This window comes from Mercenaria mercenaria, chromosome 9 (assembly GCF_021730395.1).
Source record: "Mercenaria mercenaria strain notata chromosome 9, MADL_Memer_1, whole genome shotgun sequence".
NCBI classification, from domain to species: Eukaryota; Metazoa; Mollusca; class Bivalvia; order Venerida; family Veneridae; genus Mercenaria; species Mercenaria mercenaria.
This window is the reverse complement of record NC_069369.1, coordinates 15,556,993-15,581,552: the sequence shown is the minus strand read 5'-3', so window position 1 is coordinate 15,581,552 and position 24,560 is coordinate 15,556,993. Positions and strand designations below refer to the sequence as shown.

The 24,560-nt window shown below is 35.8% G+C and overlaps 1 protein-coding gene across 1 annotated transcript; it reads right to left on the bottom strand.

Annotated features, from left to right (window-relative positions):
* Positions 1-881: 881 nt before the first annotated feature.
* On the bottom strand, positions 882-24,483 carry LOC123546551 (eukaryotic peptide chain release factor subunit 1). Its single transcript, XM_045332921.2, has 10 exons — positions 24,343-24,483; positions 20,528-20,703; positions 19,881-20,020; positions 12,042-12,180; positions 11,421-11,611; positions 9,037-9,166; positions 8,182-8,337; positions 7,674-7,738; positions 3,824-3,971; positions 882-2,413 (listed from the first exon to the last, which is right to left on the bottom strand). The coding sequence occupies exons 1-10, from the start codon at positions 24,438-24,440 to the stop codon at positions 2,331-2,333; spliced, it is 1,326 nt and encodes a 441-aa protein (XP_045188856.1). The 5' UTR covers positions 24,441-24,483; the 3' UTR covers positions 882-2,330.
* Positions 24,484-24,560: the final 77 nt, after the last annotated feature.

Genomic DNA, 24,560 nt, shown 5'->3' with positions numbered 1-24,560 from the left:
TAGGGTTCATCTGCGCGTTTACAAGTTAGGTTCCTGCACCGGTGATTGGAAACCGATTTTCAGTTCAATGTCACCGCAACCTTGATCTCTGAGAAACCCACAGCAATCATAACAAACAAGCCTACCAAGTTTGAGGTTTCTGTGCTAAAGCGTTCTTCAGTCATCAACCAGATATTGACGGGATCAACAGTCCGCTTATTTTATGTCACCCTTCGGAGACAGAAAATTGGAATTATTTAAATAAACTTGGTTTAGAGTCACAGAAGGAACATCGTGTAATTATTTCAAAATTTGACTAGCAGTTTGAGACGATGGTGTTTAAAGATTTTTCTATTTTTAAGTCAGGTGCCAATGTTTCAAGAGGTATCTGAATAATCTTAGAGGATTCCCTAGAAACATTTTTGACATTTAATGTTTCAACATTAAACCAGTGCTTACTGATAGTCATTTGAAGATATTTCTATTCTCAGCTTCTATGCTGAAAAATGGTATCTTCAAGGACATTGTAAAATTATTTCAAAATCGGACTAGATGTTAAAGGATGATGCCATTCGAAGGTTTTTCTATTTGTTTGATTGCATCAATTTCTATTTATGGAACAATACGCTGTTACTAGCTGGTGGTCAGTCTAGGAACATTTGTGCAAAGTAATTAAAAATCTAGCCAACTGTTTCTGAAGACAGACTTGTCACTTTTAAAAGCTTTTTATATACTACATAAATACTGCATACGGCAAACTTCCCCTTGTGGCCATGTTTTTCAATGAAGTGGAATGATATGAAGGAAATTGGAAGGGCTTGGGATAACAACACTGGTGCTCCAAGACCTGTCAACTACAAAACAGCACTGCAGGTTTTCAGAGGGGTAAAAGAAGATACAACAATTGTTATATTCTGTATCTGATTTTTACACATGACAGAATGTGTATACTGCTAAACCTTCCCTTTTTCTACTTACTGAACATTTTTATAAACAAAATAAATAATTATACAATATCTATACACGTTTAGAATTGGAATCAGAACTGAACAAAATAAAACAAATCATAAAAGAATAAACAGTCAGTTTTAAATTGAACAAAACTTCTTGAGTGCTGTGCATTTCTTGTTTTAAAATGTTCTGTAACATCATGGTGGATTTAGAAAAAAAAAATTAACCAATAAGTAACTTTAAACAAAAAGATTAAATGCTTACATATTTATGCCAACATTGAGCAATTTTATTGAAGCTATTATTCACTGTTCATATCTAAATACTACATAAACTTTGAATTTCTTTGCATCATATGATCAATTATCACAAAAAAAAATCCACCACATTAAATTGGAATGATTTACTAAATATCAATCATCTTCAGAGGAGATTCAACAAACATGTATATACCAACCAGAACTGTAGAAGTAACCAAGAAAATTTCAAGCAAACCATTATTATCCAGTTATGGTAGTTCTGGACCTGTGATTAATGGTGTACACTTAGATTTCAAGGGCAGATAACTCTTTCAATACTGGTGACCTATGAATTTTATTGCATATCTTTGTTTCTTAGATGATTGTCCTTCAATATTCAAAGTTTGAAGAAATCCTGTTACTGGGAAAAATTTCACCCATCTCGTATACAGACTCTAGCGTTCCCCTTTAACCAGAAGTGACACTGTATTGTCAATTATGTATAAATCTTAGAATAATGCATGGTAGCCATTATATAGGTAGAATAAATGTTGCCGGAAATCTATTACATCCCATGTATTAAGTGTTAAACAGTGAACGCTATAAAACTAAGAAAAGTTTCACTATAACATACATTGCTGAACTTACTTTTTCTTCAGGCAAAAATGTCCAGAACAAATGTGATTTTCCCATAAAAGCCCACTGTGAAAACTGACCGACACCGTGTACCAATATTTCAAATCAGTTTGACAAAAAATATGACACATTAATACCCTAACCTTTTTATTTGCCTAACTTTGATGGTATATTCTGGTTTCGAAGAAATAGGGTTTTCATCAAATTCTACATAGCAGAATTTGTTTACCCAAATGTGCAGAACTTTATTTCTAAAGTGTTTAGATACTAAAATCATGTTCTGGCAGTTCAATTTTACATTACTGTAAAATGTATACAGAAATTAACTTTTGAACATAAAATATAAAACAAACTGAAGAGCTGCAACATTTTCACAGCATTAAATTAACAGAAGCTGTACATTACATCAGAAAGTCTTTGAAAAAATTGAAGGTTTAAGCAGTAAAATTTTTCTTTCTATTCACAGGCTATGTGAACAGATTTCATTTCACGTCGTCTCAACATGGCTCAAAATTAGTAAATAAGTTAATAATCATCCAGGTTGAAATCATCAAAGCCGTCCAATCCTGGGTCCAGTATCTGGAAGTCCACTTGATATCGTAATATACCTGGCAATACAATATACAAATCAATTAGTATTTAACAATATACTGTTAAAATCAAAAGCTTCCAATTGTCAAGAGATCTTTCGTAGCATGTGTTCAATGAATCCCAATTAAATATGTCATACTTAATTTCTCTTTACACAATTTCTGTCCTGGAGTTTGTCTCTTTCATTTCTGTGAAGACACCAGTCCTAAACATGCAACTGTTACAGCAAATTTCCTTTGACCTACTGATGCCAGAAGCCTGGATTATATACATGTTCTCTCTGTACAAGTTTGAAAAAGTAACAATACTGAGAATATGTTTGAAAGCAAATTTGTACTAACGAAAATTTGCAAAACTGTCAGTAAAAGCCACATGCCAAGTTCAATAACAATATGTGCTAAATGAACAGTAACGCAGATGTTTGTTTGTTTTGGGTTTAACGCCTGTTTTCAACAGTATTTCAGTTATGTAACGGAGGGCAGTTAACTCAACCAGTGTTCCTGGATTCTGTACCAGTATAAACCTGTTCTCCGCAAGTAACTGCCAACTTTCCCACATGAATCAGAGGTGGAGGACGAATGATTTCAGACACAATGTTTTTTAACAAATTGTCATGGAGAACATACTCCTCGCCCAGGGCTCGAACTCACGACCCGCAAGATCTGTAGATCTGCGCTCTCCCTATTGAGCTAAGCGAGTGGGCTGTGACACAGATGTATATTGAATTTCAAGACCCCAAGTCAAGTTTAATGAATCACAATTTGGCATATAAATTCCAGAGACCATGTTACATATTTATAGTCAGAGTTTGATAGTTTTGTCCAAATTAAGACTTTCACAGACCATTTTAGTTTGCTTTAGATTATACTCGTTCATTTTAGCCTGATGGCGCAAGCTCTCTTGAATCACAGCTCCCTTCTTCAAACACCAGTCCTGGTGTCATACAAGTTCTGCCCATAATGCAAGTCAGGTTCGAATCCAAGCCCTCAGGATTCAGAGTATTTCTTGAGTGTAAATCTCGACAATATGGAGATGTACATTCATTGTACACAAGACAAGCTCATGAGGGACTGTCAACTTCATATTTCAACCTAATTAGTTCATTTACTTGGAAGTTTGAAATTACAGCAAATACCCTTTGTGTAAAAATTGTCATATAGGACCTCAGCATTAAACCATGTATATCAGGTAAACCACTAGAATCATGAGAAAAACATTTATAATTTGTAAGGGTACAAACTGAATTGGACATATAGATATCATCAAGTTTTAACTAATAACAAGAGCTAATGCATTACTATACGGTGTGGTAATTCAACAAATAACAGAGGCAAAAGATTGAAGAGTAAATTGAGAACATCCAACTTGGGGTAGTTTTGCACATGCAGTGACAATATCTTTAAAATACGTATGTTCAAGATACCAACCTCCGATTCCACCAAATCCTTTAACAAATTGTGCACCCTCCTGTGATCTGTCAGTGACTATTTCTAGGGTTGCTCCAAAATTCTTGTAATTGTTAGCAAACCATTCTAATAAAGGCATCTGATCTTGAAGCTCTAATTCCACACCAGTCTAAAACATTAATTTATGTGACATTTCCCTAAATGGTTCCATATATTAATTTCAAGAAAATAAAAACAACAAAGTTTAAATAGAAAATAATGGTAAAAAAAAATTATTTTTGTATCAAAGCATTTGAATGCTTTATTTTTAATTTTAACACAAATCTTCGTAAAAGAACTTTTAAATTTGAGTTACTATAATCTTAATTCTGATTTTCATCCTGAAGTTGAGACAAGTCACATCACAGTTTACATTCTGTATGTTTTGTAAAAGATTCACATGTTTGGGATTAATCTTAAAACAGGTACTTCTTCCACTTTCCCACAAAAAGCTTAATTTCCTGTTTGTATTTCCGAAATCATTTTCTTTTAATATACAAACAAGAGGGCCATGAAGACCCTGTATCGCTCACCTGACCTACTGACCTAAAGATCATCAAGATTAACATTCTGACCAAGTTTCATTAAGATATGGTCATAAATGTGGCCTCTATAGAGTGTTAACTAGCTTTTCCTTTGATTTGACCTAGTGACCTTGTTTTTGACCCCAAATGACCTAAAGATTATCAAGCATTCTCTAACATTCTGACCAAGTTTCATGAAGATACAGTCAAAATAGTGGCCTCTGGAGTGTTAACAAGCTTTTCCTTTGATTTGACCTGGTGACCTAGTTTTTGATCCCACCTGACCAAGATTTAAACTTGACCTAAAGATCATCAAGATTAACATTCTGACCAAGTTTCATTAAGATATGGTCATAATTGTGGCTTATACAGTGTTAACATGCTCTTCCTTTGATTTGACCCGGTGACCTAGTTTTTGACCCCATCTGACCCAGATTTAAACTTGACCCAAAGATAATCAAGATTAACATTCCAATCAAGTTTCATTAAGATATGGTCATAAATGTGGCATCTAAAGTGCTAACTAACTTTTCCTTTCTTTGACCCGGTGACCTACTATTTGACTTCACATGACCCAGATTCAAACTTGACATAAAGATCATCAAGATTAACATTCTAAGTTTCATGAAAATAAAGCCATAAATGTGGCCTCTAGAGTGTTAACAAGCTTTTCCTTTGATTTGACCAACTGACCTAGTTTTTGACTCCACCTGACCCAGATTTGAATTTGACCTAAATATCATCAAGATTAACATTCTGACTAAGTTTCATTAAGGTATGGTCATAAATGTGACCTCTAGAGTGTTAACTAGCTTTTCCTTTGATTTGACCTGATGACCTAGATTTTGACCCCACCTGACCCAGATTTAAACTTGACCTAAAATCATCAACATTAACATTCTGACCAAGTTTAATTAAGATATGGTCATAAATGTGGCTTATACAGTGTAAACTAGCTTTTCCCTTGATTTGACCTGGTGACCTAGTTTTTTGCCCCATCTGACCCAGATTTAAACTTGACCTAAAGATCATCAAGATTAACATTCCAACCAAGTTTCATTAAGATATGGTCATGAATGTGGCACCTAAAGTGCTAACTAACTTTTCCTTTGATTTGACCTGGTGACCTAGCTTTTTACCCTACATGACCCAGATTTAAACTTGACCTAGAGATCATCAAGTTTAACATTCAAACCAAGTTTCATTAAGATACGGTCATAAATGTGGCACCTAAAGTGTCAACTAACTTTTCCTTTGATTTGACCTGGTGACCTAGTTTTTTACCCTACATGACCCAGATTCAAACACGACCTAAGATAATCAAGATTAACATTCTGACCAAGTTTCGTGAAGATACAGTCATAAATGTGGCCTCTACATAGAGATGGTACCTAAAAAATTCAAATTCATCTTTATAGGTTTTTTTCAGAGTGAAATGATAGATAAGTGCACAAATTTTCTAAATATATTTATGGTTTTCCTCTTCTCCATGTCAAAAATAGAAATATTTGATATCTAAAAAATGACTTTCTCAAAATATCTGAAGCAAAATGGACAACTCTTGTATTGACCCTTTTTCAAAGATTTTAGGACTTCCCCAATTATAGTCTATATCAAAAGCTCCCACAGCTAAATAAATTCAATAGAGTATAAGGTAAGTTTATTCTACTTTCTACATTTTGAAAGAGCCTATACTGAACTTCCTTTTGTCTTTTAATAAAGTCAAATTCCAAGACTATCCAAGAGTCTAAAACGCTTGAAAAAATTCTGAGTGAAAGAGAATGACATGCAAAATCATACCAAAAATGTACCTTAAAGAAGTTATTCAAGATTTTATATTGTAAACAAACCCCTACACCATTTTACCATCAATATTTTCCACTCATGAATGCACTCAATTCAGGTGATAATTGTTGATATATTTGTAAATGAGAGGCCCCAACAAAAACCTTTTTTCAAGTTGTGCAAACAGTAAAAGTTTTAAATTAATGTTGATATCTGAAATTATCCGATTACTTTGTTTTCAACAATAAATAAAACACCTTTTAGTTTGTTTAGGGTAGTTGACCTGTAACGAAATAGAGTAATCTCCATATGCTTTTTCAGCATTTATTCTTTTTTCAAGGAAAGCAAATGATCGTGCTAGTTCCCTCCAGAGAATGTTTATATTGAGAATTGCTTAAAATACATTACACAGAGTCATTACCTGTCAGCTACCTTAACATGTAGTAATTACAACCACTACCTTACAACATTGTAATTATATTTGACGACAATGAATTTTTGTGTTACCAATTTAACTTTTTTTGTTATTTCTCATTGTTGGATATATACATTTTGCATTTTGATATATAAATGTTGTGTAAAGCAATGTATCACCATTGAGAACAATAAATAAACAACTTTGGCTAAAAGATCAAAACTTAATAACGTTTCTTAATGTTGTTAATTTTCTTCAAAGGAATGTATGCATTATTCTATATAATCTTCATGCATTACTAAACTTTCTATCAGGGCCTCACTACAACTTACAAAATAACTGTCAGTGTAAGTCATGAGAAAAGCGTGCATATTGTATATTGAATACAATGGGATTTAAACAATTGTAGGTCATATTTTGTCTGCCTGATTAGTTGTTTGAAAAAGGACCCATCTGATTTTTCTTTCACTTTTGATCAATGTTTAATGTTGGCTTCAGTTTATTGATCAATTCAGAGTTGTCCCCCTTTGATTTATTTGGGTAGGTACCATCTCTATAGTGTTAACAAGCTTTTCCTTTGATTAGACCTTGTGACCTAGTTTTTGACCCCAGATGACCGAATATCAAACTTGTCAAAGATTTTATTGAGGGTAACATTCTGACCAAGTTTCATTAAGATTGGGCCAAAACTGTGACCTCTAGAGTGTTAACAAGCTTTTCCTTTGGTTTGACCTGGTGACGTAGTTTTTGAACCCAGATGACCCAATATCGAACTCGTCCAAAATTTTATTGAGGGTAACATTCTGACCAAGCTTCATTAAGATTGGGCCAAAATTGTGACCTCTAGAGTGTTAACAAGCTTTTCCTTTGATTAGACCTGGTGACCTAGTTTTTGATCCCAGATGACCCAATATCGAACTCGCCCAAGATTTTATTGAGGGTAACATTCTGACCAAGTTTCATTAAGATTGGGCCAGAACTGTGACCTCTAGAGTGTAAACAGTCAAATTGTTGACGACGAACACAGGGCGATCACAAAAGCTCATCTTGAGCACTTTGTGCTCAGGTGAGCTAAAAAGCTATAAAATTCTACTAGCAAGTAACTTACATCTTTATCTAAAAAGTGGGTTTTGTCTTTTTCTTGCTCTGGTGTGAGGAAAAGGATGTTTTCAACTGAAAATGAAAGAAAGAGTAATATTAAGAACATGTCTTAGAGACAAAATTCTGTATCCTCAATAGGAAACTTGCTGCATACCATCCAGCCTGTCCAAATTACAGTTGGGCAAAATTCAACATATTTCCGAACAATTGGTATCATCTTTTGTTACATTGCGGAAAACCCACTGCATACATAGGGGATGATAGCATCAAAACCTAAGTACATGGCTGAATCAGACCTACTACTCCATCCACATTTCCACAAGGTTTTTATTCCTTGATTTCCCTTCAAATACAAGACTAAACTATACATTTTACACCAGTCAAAAGAACTTCATGGGCAGTAATGAAACTTTTTCAAAGTATCTTGAGTTTTAAATCTATTGTATAAATAACTGATAAAAACAGCAAGTCATGGATCTGGTAAACAGAACTTTTCATTTTGATACACTACTTACCATCTGTTTGATGATTTTTGAGCACATATCTGGTTATATCTAGGTTTTCCCATACAATGAGAATATCTACTGCCCCCATCTCCAGGGCTTTCAAAGTGTCATCAACACCAAAACAGAATCGCCCAGTGTCTTGTGAGATTTCATCAAAATATCGACCTTTAATTAGGAAAAAAGAAAACATTAATCAAACACTGAAACTTTATTTCACCATTTACCTGCATTTCTTTATTTCAACAATTTACAAATTAAAGTTAGCTTAGATTTTCACATGATATAAGACTTAGTCCTTCAATCACCAAAAAAATGTTTTGCAAACAAGGGTTTTGTGAATTTTTCGTTTGTATCAATAAATGAATTATCAGTAAGACTGTACTACCTGAATCTGCAAAGAATGACAACTCTTGATTCTGACAGCTTAAAATAAACATCTTTTGCTTCATATCCTAAATCAATGACTTATTACTAGAGTTGAAAAGCACAGCTTCCCTTTGCAAGTCTGTTTCTTGTACCATGTAGATTTTAAGGCCGATTTTCTACAGAGTTCTTGATTCATTGAAAAATGTATGCTTTAATGTATGTGGCACTGTAATAATCAGGTGTACAATGATCATTACATCCCCAATGCCCCCACCCCAAACCCACAAAAAAGACTGACATATTCTGTAAAAATGACCTTGGAAAGCATTCAAAAACTGGAATAAACCAAATGTTTCACCCCTGCTGCTGTAAGATGTTCCAATCTAGTGTGTTAGTAAATCCTCAGTTAAGATATTCCACGGACTACACCAGATTTATTCATCAACAGAGTTACTAGTGGCTTTCATTCTGGATCACTGTCTTCATGCAGTAACTTACCTATCAATTTCTTCTCCTGGATGAATTTAACATTTGATAATGATTCAGCACTAAGTTCAATTGCTTGGTTAAACCCGTTTTCACCACCATATGAAACATCAACAATTTTTATCACTTTTTGTTGCAATCTCTGAAATATAAGAAACGCAGAAATGCTAGGCTGATTGTTAACATAAGTTTCTGTTGTTTTTGAAAAATCAGATTTCAGACTAGTTTTTGTGCTTGATATGGGGTAACTTACCGTAACTAAATATTGTTCTTAACAACCAGTGTTGATGGATTCTGTTCTAGTACCAACTTTTTCTACTGAATTGACTGATACATGTAATTACCCCACATCAAACAGACATTAAGGATTAACCTTTTAAGCTATAATAAAAATGTTGGAGAGAACTTTCAACCTGCTCTGCTCAACTAGCAGTTAATCAGACATTAAGGTTTAATGGTGGTTTAGCAACTTGGTTTTCATGTGAATTAGAATTTTACTTATGCCATGCTTATCATTTATCATGTATTCATGTATATGGCCTCTTGTAAATAAAGACCATCTGACTTATTTGTAGACATTTATTTCCCCTGATAGAACTGGCAGCCATGTTGGTGGTCATTTCTTTCCATTGGTTTAGTCTGAACTCAGTTTGTGACCTGGACCTTTGATCAACCAAAAAAGTTCATGTACTCTGCAATCGTCTCATTGCCACCTACCTATATGCCAAGTTTGAAGTCAACACCTTGAATGACTGTAGTCATGCCCCAGACACAAAACACGTGACAGATATGACCTTGCTGTGACCTTGACTTTTGACCTACCCAATTAGTTATATGCTCTGCACATTGTCTCACCCCCATCTACCTATATGCTTAAGTTTAAAGGCAAAACCTTGAATGCTTTGGTCATGAAATATGCTAGACAGACCCATCATAACATAAAAATATGTTGTTTTTTTTCAAATCTGGCATTTAAAAACTTCTGCAAGTCATTTAATCAATTCCAAAGTTCAAATACCAAAAAGAGCATAATAGCAATTACAGAAGGAACTTACCTTTAACAGTAGAATACAAGAATTGAGTGACAGCTTAACTTTAACCAAAACTATCATAATGCAGAAGCATGAGTACAGAAGTTTTCCATACAAATTCATGGTTTTACTCACATTTTTCACTATCAATGAAAATAATCAACAAGAGGGTCATGATGACCCTGGATCGCTCACCTGAGTAATATGAGCTACATGTTTCAAATGTCAAACTGATGATAAAATATTAAGAAAGTCAGTAGGTCACATTCATGGTAAATGAAATTCAGTTTTACGATTGGTGTGCAAAACTGTGTATGTCATCAAAATTTCAAGGCTGTATCTTAAAAAACAAGAAAGTAGGTCAGTAGGTCAAGGTCACAGTCAAGTGACATCATATTACTTGGGGTCATCAGGTAATAATAATTAAACAGTCTTGGAAATAGGATCAAATGATTTTTTAAGTATTTTTTCCTATATAACTCACATAATAACTGACCCCAGGGCGGGGCCTCTTTTAACCCCAGGGGCATAATTTGAACAATTTTGGTAGAGGACTACTAGACAATGCAACATTATAAATATCAAAAGCCTAGGTCTTATGGTTTCAGACAAGAAGATTTTTAAAGTTTTTTCCTATAAAAGTCTATATAAAACTTGGGACCCCCCGGGGCAGAGCCTCTTTTCATCCCGGGGGAACAATTTGAGCAATTTTGGTTGAGGACTGTAAGACAATGCTACAAACCAAATATTAAAGGTCTAAGTGTTGTGGTTTCAGACAAGAAGATTTTTAAACTTTTTTTCCTTTATAAGTCTATGTAAAACTTGGGACCCCTGGGGCTGGGCCATATTTGACCCTAGGGGATAATTTGAACAATCTTCGTAGAGGACCACTAGATGATGCTACATATCAAATATCAAAGCCCTAGGCCATGTGGTTTTGGACAAGAAGATTTTCAAAGTTTTCCCTATATAAGTCTATATAAACCATGTGACCCCCGGGGCGGGGCCATATTTGACCCTAGGGGGATAATCTGAACAATTTTGGTAGAGGACCACTAGATGATGCTACACACCAGATATCAAAGCCCTAGGCCCTGTGGTTTTGGACAAGATTTTTAAAGTTTTTCCTTTCGGTTGCAATGGCAACCAGAGTTCTGCTTTGAATAATTTTGAAAGGGGGCCACCCAAGGATCATTCCAGTGAAGTTTGGTGTAATTCTGCCCAGCGGTTTACAAGAAGAAGATTTTTTTAGAAAATGTTGACGGACACACGACACAAGACGGACAATCAGCGGTCACAAAAGCTCACCATGAGCCTTTGGCTCAGGTGAGCTAAAAACAGATTGACAGCTATAGAAAAACCTACCAGATCAAACATGTCTGACTGACTGAGTTCTGTTTTAAAATCTGCTGACCCGGCTAATACAAGACCAGACACATTGACTTTATCGTTTGAGATGAACATCTGTACTGCGACTTCCGCTACTTTGCGTACATAGTTGTGTCGTTTTTCCATTCTTAACCTAGCAAAACGAAGCGCTGATTGACCTCCTCTACCTGAACAAAGAATGAACACAATTTATAGACTGCTTTGTAAACGCAGCACAATGTACATGTTATATGTCAATGGTAGTCTTACATGGTCGACACTGGCAATCAACAGCAACCTTTACAGTCGACTCGGTCATAATCATAGATGTCTTTTATGACTGCCTTCTGCAGCAGTCTCTTATGACTGACGTTGCCATCAACTATGTTTTATGACTGACTTGGCCATGAATGGCAGTCTTCTACGACTTGGCCACCAATGGCAGTCTTATAGGATTAACTTGGCCATCAATTAAGTTCTTATATATAACCGACCTGGCCATCAACAGCAGTCTCAACAGATCAATAAACACTCCTTTCATCAGAATGTTTAGGCAAAGATCTCACTTCTTTTCCTTTGATTGTTATATACATTTTAGTCGAATAAAAGAAGACATACCGTGTTTCTTTGGCAAGTCTACTGTGAATTTATGAAGAACTTCTCGAGTGTTTCCTGACAGAGTTCCAAACAATGCCCCATTACCATCCATCACAATAAAACCAAATTTGTTATCGTCAGCTAGAAGTGCTGTTAATGCCTGAAACAATAAAATGTAGTTGTTAATTTTGATAAAACAAATGCTCATGCATTTAAATTTTTGTCATTACTACTCCTATAAAATCATGACTACGTATATGTATCTAAAATCAAATTACCGAACTTTCATATTCTGACCCTGTCACAATATAAATGGGTATACACTAACAATTTTGTCCTAGCGATCTAAAATACTAGAAACTTTTACGATCTACTGGTTCACGCAAATTCAAGTGATCCCAACAATGTATCTATATCAACAAAATTTTAATATAAAAAACATTGGTACTTCAGTTACTTTTTTGCTTGACATTGCTTTTACTCATAAGAACACATTGAATCAAGATATTACAATGCATTTATGGTATAGTAACTTAGAAATTGCATTTAAAGAAAATTTCACACTTTAACAAACACATTTAAACACACTTAAATTAAGACTGACAACTGACAAGTTTTGATAGTCCGAGAGGACCTATCAGCTTTCAGGCTTTAATGGTCACCCTCTACTGACAATGGATCAAGGGACCACTGCAAATGTTGATCATCCCCAGTAAACATTCTAACACAAACATTAACATGTAACAGTTACACCAGGGGGCTCACTAGACTTTAAAAGTCAAGAGGCAATGACCCTTGAGGCCAAAATTTCAAGAGTCAAAATGAAATTCTGAAGAGTCAACCACTGTGAACGCATTGTACTGTGTTTCATATTACAAACATTTGTACGTGAATGCTCAAAACTCCACTGAGAACTAGAAGATGCTTCTGTAAAAAAGCGCATGTCTCCCCCAGTGCATAGTCGTATAGGCAAGAAGTTGATAGGGGACAGGAGCGAAAAACAAAAAGTCACTGATGGTTGGCTGCAATTGGGATCATCTATTCTACTTGGCATGTCCAGTCATACCACTAACTTTCAACATTTTGGGCCTGATGGTTCTCAAGTTATGAATTCGAAACAGTTTTCCATGTTCAGGCCCCTGTGACCTTGACCTTTGATCGAGTGACCCCAAAATCAGTAGTGTTCATCTATCATGCATGTCCAATCATCCTAGTAAGTTTCAACATTCTGGTCAAGTGGTTCTCAAGTTATTGATTGGAAAGAGTTTTCTAAATTCAGCCCTCTGTGGCCTTGACCTTTGATAGAGTGACCCCAAAGACAACTAGAAAATGCTTTTGTACAAAAGCGCATGTCTCCCCCAATGCAAAGTCCTATAGGCAAGAAGTCAATAGGGGTCAGGAGCGGAAGTCAAAGAGACACTGATGGTTGGCTGCAATAGGGATCATCTACTTGGCATGTCCAGTCATCCCGCTAAATTTCAACACTCTTGGCCTAGTGGTTCTCCAGTCACTGTTCAGGCTCCTGTGACCTTGACCTTTGATCAAGTGACCTCAAAATAGTCAGGGGTCATCTACTCTGCATGTCCAATCATCCCTATTAAGTTTCAACATTGTTGGTCAAGTGGTTCTCAAGTTATTTCCAAAAAATGATTTTACATGAACAGGCCACTGTGACCTTGACCTTTAACAGACTGACCCCAAAATCAATAGGGGTCATTTACTCTGTATGTTCAATCATCCTATGAAGTTTCAACATTCTGGGTCGAGAGGTTCTCAAGTTATTGATTGGAAATGGTTTTCCATGTTCAGGCCCCTGTGGCCTTGACCTTTAACAGAGTGACCCTAAAATCGTTAGGGGTCATCTACTCTGCATGACCAATCATCCTATGAAGTTTCATCATTCTGGGTCAAGTGGTTCTCAAGTTATTGACCGGAAATGGTTTTCAATGTTCGGGCCCCTGTGACCTTGACCTTTCACAGAGTGACCCCATAATCGTTAGGGGTCATTTACTCTGCATGACCAATCATCCTATTAAGTTTCAACATTCTGGGTCAAGTGATTCTCAAGTTATTGACCGGAAATGGTTTTCAATGTTCAGGCCCCTGTGACCTTGACCTTTAATGGAGTGACCCCAAAATCGATAGGGGTCATTTACTTTGTATGTACAATCATCCTAAGAAGTTTCAACATTCTGGGTCAAGTGGTTCTCTAGTCATTGATCGGAAATGGTTTTCCATGTTCAGGCCCCTGTGACCTTGACCTTTGACGGAGTGACCCCAAAATCAATAGGTGTCATCTACTCTTCATGACCAATCATCCTATGAAGTTTCAACATTCTGGGTCAAGTGGTTCTCTAGTTATTGATCGGAAATGGTTTTCCATGTTCAGGCCCCTGTGACCTTGACCTTTGACGGAGTGACCCCAAAATCAATAGGGGCCATCTACTCTTCATGACCAATCATCCTATGAAGTTTCAACATTCTGGGTCAAGTGGTTCTCTAGTTATTGATCAGAAATGGTTTTCAATGTTCAGGCCCCTGTGACCTTGACCTTTGACGGAGTGACCCCAAAATCAATAGGGGTCATCTACTCTTCATGACCAATCATCCTATGAAGTTTCAACATTCTGGGTCAAGTGGTTCTCTTGTTATAGATCGGAAATGGTTTTCAATGTTCAGGCCCCTGTGACCTTGACCTTTGACAGAGTGACCCCAAAAACAATAGGGGTCGTCTACTCCAGCAGCCCTACAACCCTATGAAGTTTGAAGGTTCTAGGTCAAATGGTTCTCCAGTTATTGCTTGGAAATGAAGTGTGACGTTTAAACGGACGACGGACGGACAGACGGACGGACAGGGCAAAAACAATATGTCTCCTGGGGGAGACATAATAAGGGTCATCTACTCTGTAAGTCCTATCACCCTATGAAGTTTGAAGGTTCTAGGTCAAATAGTTCTCAAGCTATTGACTGGAAATGGATTTCCATGTTCTGTCTGCTGTGACCTTGACCCTTAGCAATGTGACCCCAAAATCAGTAGAGGTCATCTACTCTGATGTCCAATCATCCTATGAAGTTTCAATACTCTGGGTCAAGTGGTTCTCAAGTTAATGATCGGAAATGGCTTTCCATGTTCAAGTCCATGTGACCTTGACCTTTAATAGAGTGACCCCAAAATCAATAGGGGTCATCTACTCTGCATGTCCAATCATCCTATTAAGTTTCAACATTCTGGGTCAAGTGGTTCTTATTGACTGGAAAGAGTTTTCTATGTTCAGCCCCCTGTGACCTTGACCTTTAATGGAGTGACCCCAAAAACAATTGCAGCCGTCTACTCCATAAGCCCTACCATCCTATGAAGTTTGAAGGTTCTAGATCGAATGGTTCTCCAGTTATTGCCCGGAAATGAAGTGTGACGTACGTATGGACGGACAGACAGGGCAAAAACAATATGTCTCCCCCAGGGGGGTGGGGACATAATTAAACCTGCACTCACATTTCTTTTATGGGGAACAAGACTCCTTAGGTGAAATTTTACATTTTGGCCTAACAATGCAATTTCTGTTAGAACTGTCAAAACAAAATGTACAGAGTCAGGGCACTAGACAACTTTTGGGGACAGGTACCTATACCCTCAGAAAGGCGAATGTTTTGTCGTTTTAAGACAAAAAGGGGAAGTTTTTAGCCATATATATGTTACTACTTTTTACACTTATTAATACAGTTTTCAATCATTTCTAACTAAATGTAACTATATTGCAGCAGTAACCTTCCTTAGAGGCACCATAATATAACTTGAAAGAGAGTTTGTATCTAGTTGTGTCAAACAACTTATTATCAGGGGAATTTTCTTCTGAGAAAGGGGAAAAAAACATATTATTTTATGAGGGGAATGGGGCCCATATTCGGCCCCAAAAACGGCCAAACGACTGCCCCGAGAGTTCAAAAGCGTTCAAGTTTAGAAAATTAATTATCTTGAAAATTAATTAACTGTTTGATTCTCATCGCCATCCACCCATATGTAAAACCCCTTGCCCCAATTTTTTTATCAAAAGCTGGATATACAAAATTGAATGTCCGGGGACTGATACACTTCAGTAAACATTGTAACACCGACATTACATTCTGACAGTATGATGTAAGTGTAATAATATTATACTTAGGGCGTTCGGTTGACCCGAGGTCCCGGGTTTTGACCCGCGAAAATCGAGAAAAACTCTTATTTGACCCGCAAAAAATATGCCACGTGTGTCGGCTTGACTCGCGGAAATTTACTTTGATGCGTCTCAAGTTCGAAAGTTCTGCCCCTGTATTTAGTACAATAATGCCTTGTCATTATCAAAGGTGTTTATTTATCAATGTGTAAAAGTAAATTGATAAACAATGCAGCCTTAGATTATCGTGTTTGTACCACTTGTTAATTATTTTCTGTGCTTGATACGATTACATGAGCCAGTCTGCTGTCACGATCTATAGCAAATTTATTACCATTGCCGAGGCTTTGTTTGGGCTAAAACAAATTAAATGCTTTAAATAAGCAGAAATTATACGTATGATAAGAAAATGAAATTTAAAACAGTTATTTTTGCAAGAATTTTAAATGTTTACTTTCGTTTTCTGTATTTGTCTCTCATTTACGCGACCGGCATTTTCGGACATTTTTATCATTTCTTACAAGACTTTTCTAGTACAGTCTGAATAAAAAGCCAATAAAAAAAGTCTGCATTTAAGAAAAATATGATCACTGTTGCCAAAGCAGCTCTTATTTTAGAAGAATTTGCCGAGAATAAAATCATGCAAAGCACCAAACCCCACCCATTTTTAGGCAATGTGCAAAATAAGACAACTTAAATATGAATTGCTTAAGAAAATCTGTTATGACTAAAATGTACTTGTTTTAGATAAAGTCTGTGGGAGTTGCATTAATAACAGTATACATGTAGCTTGACCCCTGAAAAGCTGATCTTGACTCTTGAAAATCTGATTTTGACCCTTGAAAATTTAGGCTGAAGAGCTGAAGAGTCAATGACTCTTGAGTTTCAGAACCTACATGTACCGAAAGCCCTGATACTTGAAATTTCAATGTAAACATTCTGATGCAATGTAATCATACTGAAACCAACATTACCAGGTAACAAATTATACTTAAACCATTCTGACACCAGTTATTTTTTTGTCCTTACATACGTGGTACCGAATATCAGACCCGTTCACAATTGCAAACGGTCTTTCACAATTTTCAAATTGGGTCTGCTGGACCCATTCACAATTGATGTGAAATACGTAAAAAAAGCATTATTTCATGGAGGCTGCCATGTTTGCAATGCCTACTGGTAGTAATTGTACCGCACATGTGCATTGGGAAAACACCGTTACTAAGATTAGAGTATGATGCAATGGGGTTCCCAAGAGGGCGAAATTTTCCGCAGCTCACGAGATTATTAAGGGCTAAAATCTATAGCATGGTAAGAGTTGAAGAAGTTCGTTATCAACTTTTGCGAGGAAATCAAGATTTGTTACATTCGTCATCCTATATTATCGACCCTTGAACGTTAATGCATAGTGCATTTGGGTATGAAACGTTAATTCATAGTGCGTTCAGGTACGAATCATTTAAATGGTGTCCTCACTTGTTTTGGAATAAATATATGACTATAAGTTTTACATACCTATCTTTTGACACCCATATATTCATAGTCAATCATTAAACATTTTGATTCGCAAAGTATTATAAAAATCCATAATTTTGAGAAAAACAACGCTAATTTTCACAATTTTTCTGGTGTCAGACCCATCAGGGTTCTCGCCAGGCTATTATCGCCTGTCGCGCGCGACATGCCTTCAGACTTTGAGTTGTATATTTGACATCCCTTATTTCCCCCGTCATCCCTTGATTGCCGAAGCGACATGTCATAAAATCATCCCAATAAACACCCCGATTAATCCGATAGCGTATTCGAAAAGCTTCCACGTGCTACCCGATAGTTTAGGTAAAGCGATGCGAGTTAAGATAACCGATAAACCAATGACAGCTTCCTATATGTGGAACGTGTGACGTAAATTTCATCGTAGCTCCGCCTTTAAATCCTTTGACAGGCGGCATCTTGGGATGTGTACATGAAAGTGACTGTTTTCGCAAGTTTTAAGATTATACATGTCATTAGATATAATGACAGATGATTCTACAATTATCCTCCGAATGTTTTTCGCAATCAAGGAAAGACAATGTAAGGAATTAAGTCAAAAATTGTGCAACACGGTAAAATGCTTTTGAACAATTATCGCCGTAATATTAATGTTTTTCACATGTATGAAATGTGTTTTCTCGGGCGGAATATCGAAAAGACAATGCAAGAATTAATGTTTTCTGTTGTCACTTTCAAAATAGAACTTGTAGAGAAAAGTTTGAAATACCCTTCGTGCATTATTTCAACACGAACGGACACTTTGGTAGAACCACCGACCTTCCGTAAGCCAGCTGGATGGCTATCTCACATGAAGAATTCAACGCCCCGAGTGAGGCTCGAACCCACATCGATGAGGGGCAAGTGATTTGAAGCCAGCGCCCGGTCACAATTTCAGAATCCCTACCAGCCACGCCAAATGGCCATTGATCCAAAATGGAAACCAGCGTTTCCCTGGATGACAGTCTCAGATTGTGTTGTTTTACATGTATGTACAACAAACAGTTGACATTTTCAAAAACTTAAAATAGATAAGTTTTCAGCAAATAAACTCCGCAGAAATAGAAGACATAAACTTTAAAATACAAATAGATCTGTGTGCAGCGCTAAAATTGTGTTGTATAGTAAATGAACATTTTTAGCAACTTAAAATTGATGAACTTTTAATTGTCATTCAGCAAATAACTCCATAGGATTTTTATGACCTAATCTTTTCTTGTTGTACATGTAAATGATGCTTTTTATCACTGAAAATAACACTATGTTTTTCACTCTGAAATGCACCAGAATGCACCAAAAAGAGTTGTAGTAACACAAAATTTTCTGGGGTGACCCCCATACCCCCCATGCAGGAGGGGATACCCCTCCCGCACCCACCCCTTTGCTCGTCAGAAAATATCCTTCTGCAACATGCCTTCAGAAAATCCTGGCTAGAACCCTGCCCATTAACAATTTTGAGAAAAAAATTGCTGTGACACTGTCATTGAAATGGAAATATTCTGACACTGGACATAAAGCCAATCTGACATTGAACATTACAAAAATATGTAAACACTGACACTGACAAATGCAAGTAGTCTACCCTCATTAATTATAGGACTGGGACGATTACTCGGTTAATCGGATCCGATTCGATTACTAGGTGAAATCGGTTTCAATTTTTGCAAAACCGCTTATCGCTCTCAAACAATAAACATCACAAATTTTACTTATCTTTATACATTAATGATTTCTTTGACTAGCACTTAGAACTGCAGTATATTTCCCCTAAAACACATAAAACAGTAAATAATCTCGCGGATTTACCTGTCGTGATATGTGTAAAATAAAATATACCAAAATATGACTTATTAATTATCACATTGTTTGCAAAGGATAAAGTTCGTAAGTTCCTGATGTAATCAGCTGCTGGACGTACCTTGATACCTTTGTCAGAAAAGAAAACAGCGTTTTCAATATGGCTGCCGATTAACCGGTTTGGTTCGATTTCACACAAAAGATTAACCGGTTTCAAAATTTTGAAATTGTCCCAGCCCTAATTAATTATGACGTCAGCAGTTATCCTGTTATAGCTCACAAGAACTGATATTTTACCCAAGGCAAACTATGTAAGAAGGGAAAGACTGGAACTGTTTAAAAGGAGATGTTATTTTATTGCAAACTTAATCTCAATTATTACCTCTGTATGAAATTTGTTATCACAAAGATATAGGGATGTATTGATAGGTCTAAATGGTTCAAAGTCTATGTTCACTTTCTTTTCCTTGCCCTCATCTGTCACAATGGTTCCACAATATATAACAAGACCATTTGGTGGAACTGAAAAAAAAAAAAGTTATTTTTTTTTTAAGATGCAGATTCTTAATGACTCAGAAAACTTTATTCAAGCTGTATTTCAACATCAGTTCAATAGCACAGCCTTCCTTTATTTCCAAAATACTGCTGATTAAGTCTGGACTTCCCTTCACAGACATGTAGGACAAAGTCTTCAGAAAAATTAACAAAAAGAAAACAAATATTGTTTTAAGATCAAATTGAACCAATCACATACAGTACTATCTCAACTTCCAAGACAGTGTCTATATTTTAGTCACATATTAATGCGAGAACAATTTTACAATGAATAATACAATAATGGACAACATCTGTTTCATAAACTGAAAAGGAAATTAAATGCTTCTTTTAAATTACTAATTCAGGGCTTCAAAATATTATTAAATTTACCAAGGAAATGACAAGTATAATCTAGCCTGATTGGTAACATGTACTAAGGTTACCAAATGAAACATTTAGATATTTTCTGTGAGGCTAAGCCGCTTTATTTACCTTTGTTGTACAATTTTAATCTCTGTTGTACAGATGTAATTGCTCCCAGCACTGATAGTCTGTTCACTCTACTTTTAATATTTGATGCTGTTCCAAATTCATCAGCCAACATTTTGGACACCCTGGGAATCTGGTCCTTTGGTGGAATGATAAGTGAAATCATGCTTGTTCCATTTCTGAAAAGGAACAAAAAGAAAACATTATCATTTCTGTAACTGAATTCAAAAATTATCAATGCTGCAATTAAGTTATTTCTCTGCAATCTATACATGTAGATGCAAATGTTTGTGTATGAAACAAATTTGCTGAGAAAAAAAAAGCTTTTTTCTATTTAATGTCAAAATGAAGAGCCTAGTTTTTGATGGACCATCGATCAAAAAGCTGAAATCTCAGTCCAGTTTAAACAAACTTTCCTCTACTACAGTTTATGATAATATACAAAACTAAACAGTGTTTGTTCCCAGTATTTGACAACAGTCGACTTAATTACACAAATATGGCTATGAAACTATTCATATTCATGTTATGCACCTAATTATTTCACTATTTAACAAGTAATCGACACAGGACAATTTGTTTAATAACAAATATTAACGGACACAAGTAAAAGGAAATGTTTGTGAAACCTTCCCTTGTATCACACTGGTCATTAAATGTGTAGAAAATAGAAATACCCAAATTACTATCAAAAAAACAGTTTGTCACAACGTAATTTAATACAGTCTTGTCTTAATATTTTGTGCTAGTTCAAATCCTCTTGATTTACTTCAAGTTTCTCTGTGATTTACGTTTTGAAAGAAAATGTGAACAATGAGGTAAATGCTGGCATCTGTGAACCATTTACAGGGGTCTAGCTAGGTTCAATTTTTTAGGAGAAGTCACTTCTCCCTCAAGCAGATTTAGGGAGAAGTGGGGAGACTTTAGGGAGAAGTGGGAAGACTTTTCCTATCGCAATGATGGTCAGTGATTCAAAAGGTGGCTGGAACTTTCTTGTTTCTTGATAAAAAGTATTGATGTGACAATTCATTTTCTTAGTTAGATCATTTCCCATACAGTGGTTATTGTTTCGTTAAATTTTTTTGAAAAAAAATCGTTTTCAAAATTCAAGCCGATCCTGTAAATTTTTATGTAACCCGACGAATTTTGGTTGTATCTTGTATGAAGTGTTTATTATTAACACCGAGTCATTCACCGAGGAATGTCAGAATCTCACTCAAATGAAACTGAAAGTAAACTGTGTAATCTAGAAATACATGTATATTCAAATAAATTCATCGATGGAAGTCAATTTAAACATAGTTAATACATTACATGTCGTTATTTTATCATAGATAACAAATAATTGTGTACCAAATTCCAATTAATCGCATGGTTAATCAGCAGTTTCTTTAAAAAAAAAACTTTACTTTCTGCTCTCAAACATGTTGACAATTAAACGCGAAGTGTCAAAGACGTAACCGCGGCGCCAATTGGCTAAACACTATCGACTCTGGTGTATCGGACAATTTGATTCGCTTTCACACTTCTCGGGAAAATCTCGCAAGTACCTGAAGTAGGCGGAGCTTAAATTATGCTTTCGGTGTGTGTCTCTGTTTATTCAAAACTCATTTGACACCGTGCAAATTGTCAACAGTCCGAGTGGCGGTAATTAGCGAATGCGGATATCAAAGAAAATCGGGCGACTTGCATTTCGCTTTGAGGTTAGTTTTGAGCGAAGTTTGAAGTTCCAAAGCGCCTATTTCGCTCAAGTCGCCCACTCGCGAGAGCCCTGATTTAGATATGTGTTTTACATACATGCCATAATTTTTCAGAACGTTTCCGGGATTCTGAGTTATAATTTCTGGGATTTTTACCTTTTGTCCGGGACATACACTGTGACATTGGTATTCGACTGTTTCATGCAAAAATATCATAATATTACATGTAGATTCCTGAGATAAGCAATGTTCACTCGCTTGTATTTAATGTGCTGCAAATGTCGTCTAGCTTTCTAAGGGAGGTAAATACATGTACAGGTAAAACACATCTATAGTTCGGCACGTGAATTTATTGCGTTCCCGAGGTGAACAGAATTAGGAGACTTACTATATACGAAGAATCAACCTAGTCATCGTGATTTAGATTCTAGCTAATTTGGTATCATTCTAAAGCTTAAACATTTATCTAGTAATTAAATTGAATCCTTAAAGGAATAAAATAAATCTTGTAGATAAAATCGACAATATAAAATATTTGGAGTCGTGTCAATTTTCATGGGTCGGTCGGCAAAGGCATTCAACATTTTAATTTAGAGTATGTGTGACAATCGATCTAGTCTTAAATAATTATAACCTTTTAAAATAATTATCGTTTAACTGACTCTTCCATACAGGCTACATGTAGCTTTACCGCCAACGTGCTAAAAACAAAGAGACTTATGACTTTTGTTCCTAATTTAAGTATTATATATAAAGTAGTTATTGATTGCATAATCCTGTCAGTACTTAAAAGTTAATCAGGCTCATCATAATAACTGACTGTAACTTAAAATCAGTGTCATAAAAAGATCGCCGTGTGATCAAAGCGGGCTTAATCAACACGTGTCCCGCTTGAGGGCATGAAACCGATTATGAATAAACAATGTGACACCGCGGACTGTTAGTGTTAACTGTGTCAAATTCAACAATTTATAAACAAAAAACAAGTTTTTTGGGGATTATTTTTATTTGTTCCTGTATCTTTATTTTTCCGGGACATTTCAACCCTGTCCGGGACGAGTATGTAATTTCCTGGACAATCCCGGACATATCACATGTATGTGTTTTAGCTGAATATTGGTTAGATCTTATTCGAATTTCGATAGTTAATTCATAACAAAATGATAGATACAAAATAAAACACAAAATCTGGAAAAATGAGATTTGTTCCCTAGACAACCCCAAACAGGCTTGGCTAGATGTACCCTTGTCCGAATAATTTGACGAGAGAACTGATTCTGAGATATTTTTGTGATAATATACCTCTATTTATGTCAAAACAAGTAAAGATTTTTTCTGTGGTGAAAATAGATTTAGATAAAAACACAATCAGGCAATTATACTTAAACAATGAAATCGTAAAACAAAATAAAACTGCATCATTTTATAGCTTAAACACAACAGTAAAACACATTAATAAAGCGTAAACACTATACGTTTTATTTTGGGTACCTCGCTGTACTCTTCCAAAACAGTACAGCTGACAGTTTGGTTATCGATCACGTGACACGAAACGGAGCCGTGTAAAATGTTTGTAAACTCAATGGTGCATTGTTTAAAACAGTGTTAAACTTGTGTTTTGACGTTTATTACATAATCATCAATTGAACGGAAGGAAAAAATGAATATTCTTTCCAGCTGTCTTAAAATTTCATTTTTTTTTTTTTATTAAAGGTATAATGCGATATAAAAATCGCCGCATAGAATCGTCGCGGAAGGTTCACCACAGAAAAGGTCCCTCCTTTGTTGTACGTGGAGGAGAGATATTGGCCTGTGCAAAAATTATCACAATATGATTATTGCGACTCGTATACAATTAGTTGCACTAGATATACCCTAGACACTTCCTTTATAAACACAGATATTTTCAATTTAGTACTGTACTGATCCACAAATTACTAGTACTCTAACTGTTCATTACGTTTAGAAGTGTATGACCAGTATATCAGATGGCATTTTAAAATAATATTCCCGGTGTTCAAAGATAACTAAGCTCCATGGTTCGTCAGGTACCCAAGTACAAATTTGTTAAGAAATCCTTTCAAGACACTACGTGGAAATAGTTTGAACTACACTGACCCACGAGCTGCTTCCAAGCTTTTTATAAGCTTCTTTATTTTCCATATTTCAACATTTCGATCAGCGTTAGTCTCGCCATCTACGCCGTTAGAGGCCATTTTCTGTCAGTTTGTTAGTTCGTAAACCTTTGGTCCGTATGGCGGGAATGTTTTTCCCGAAAATCGTATAAAATCAAACAAAACTATTCCCTCTTTTAATTTTATCTATACGACCTTAGA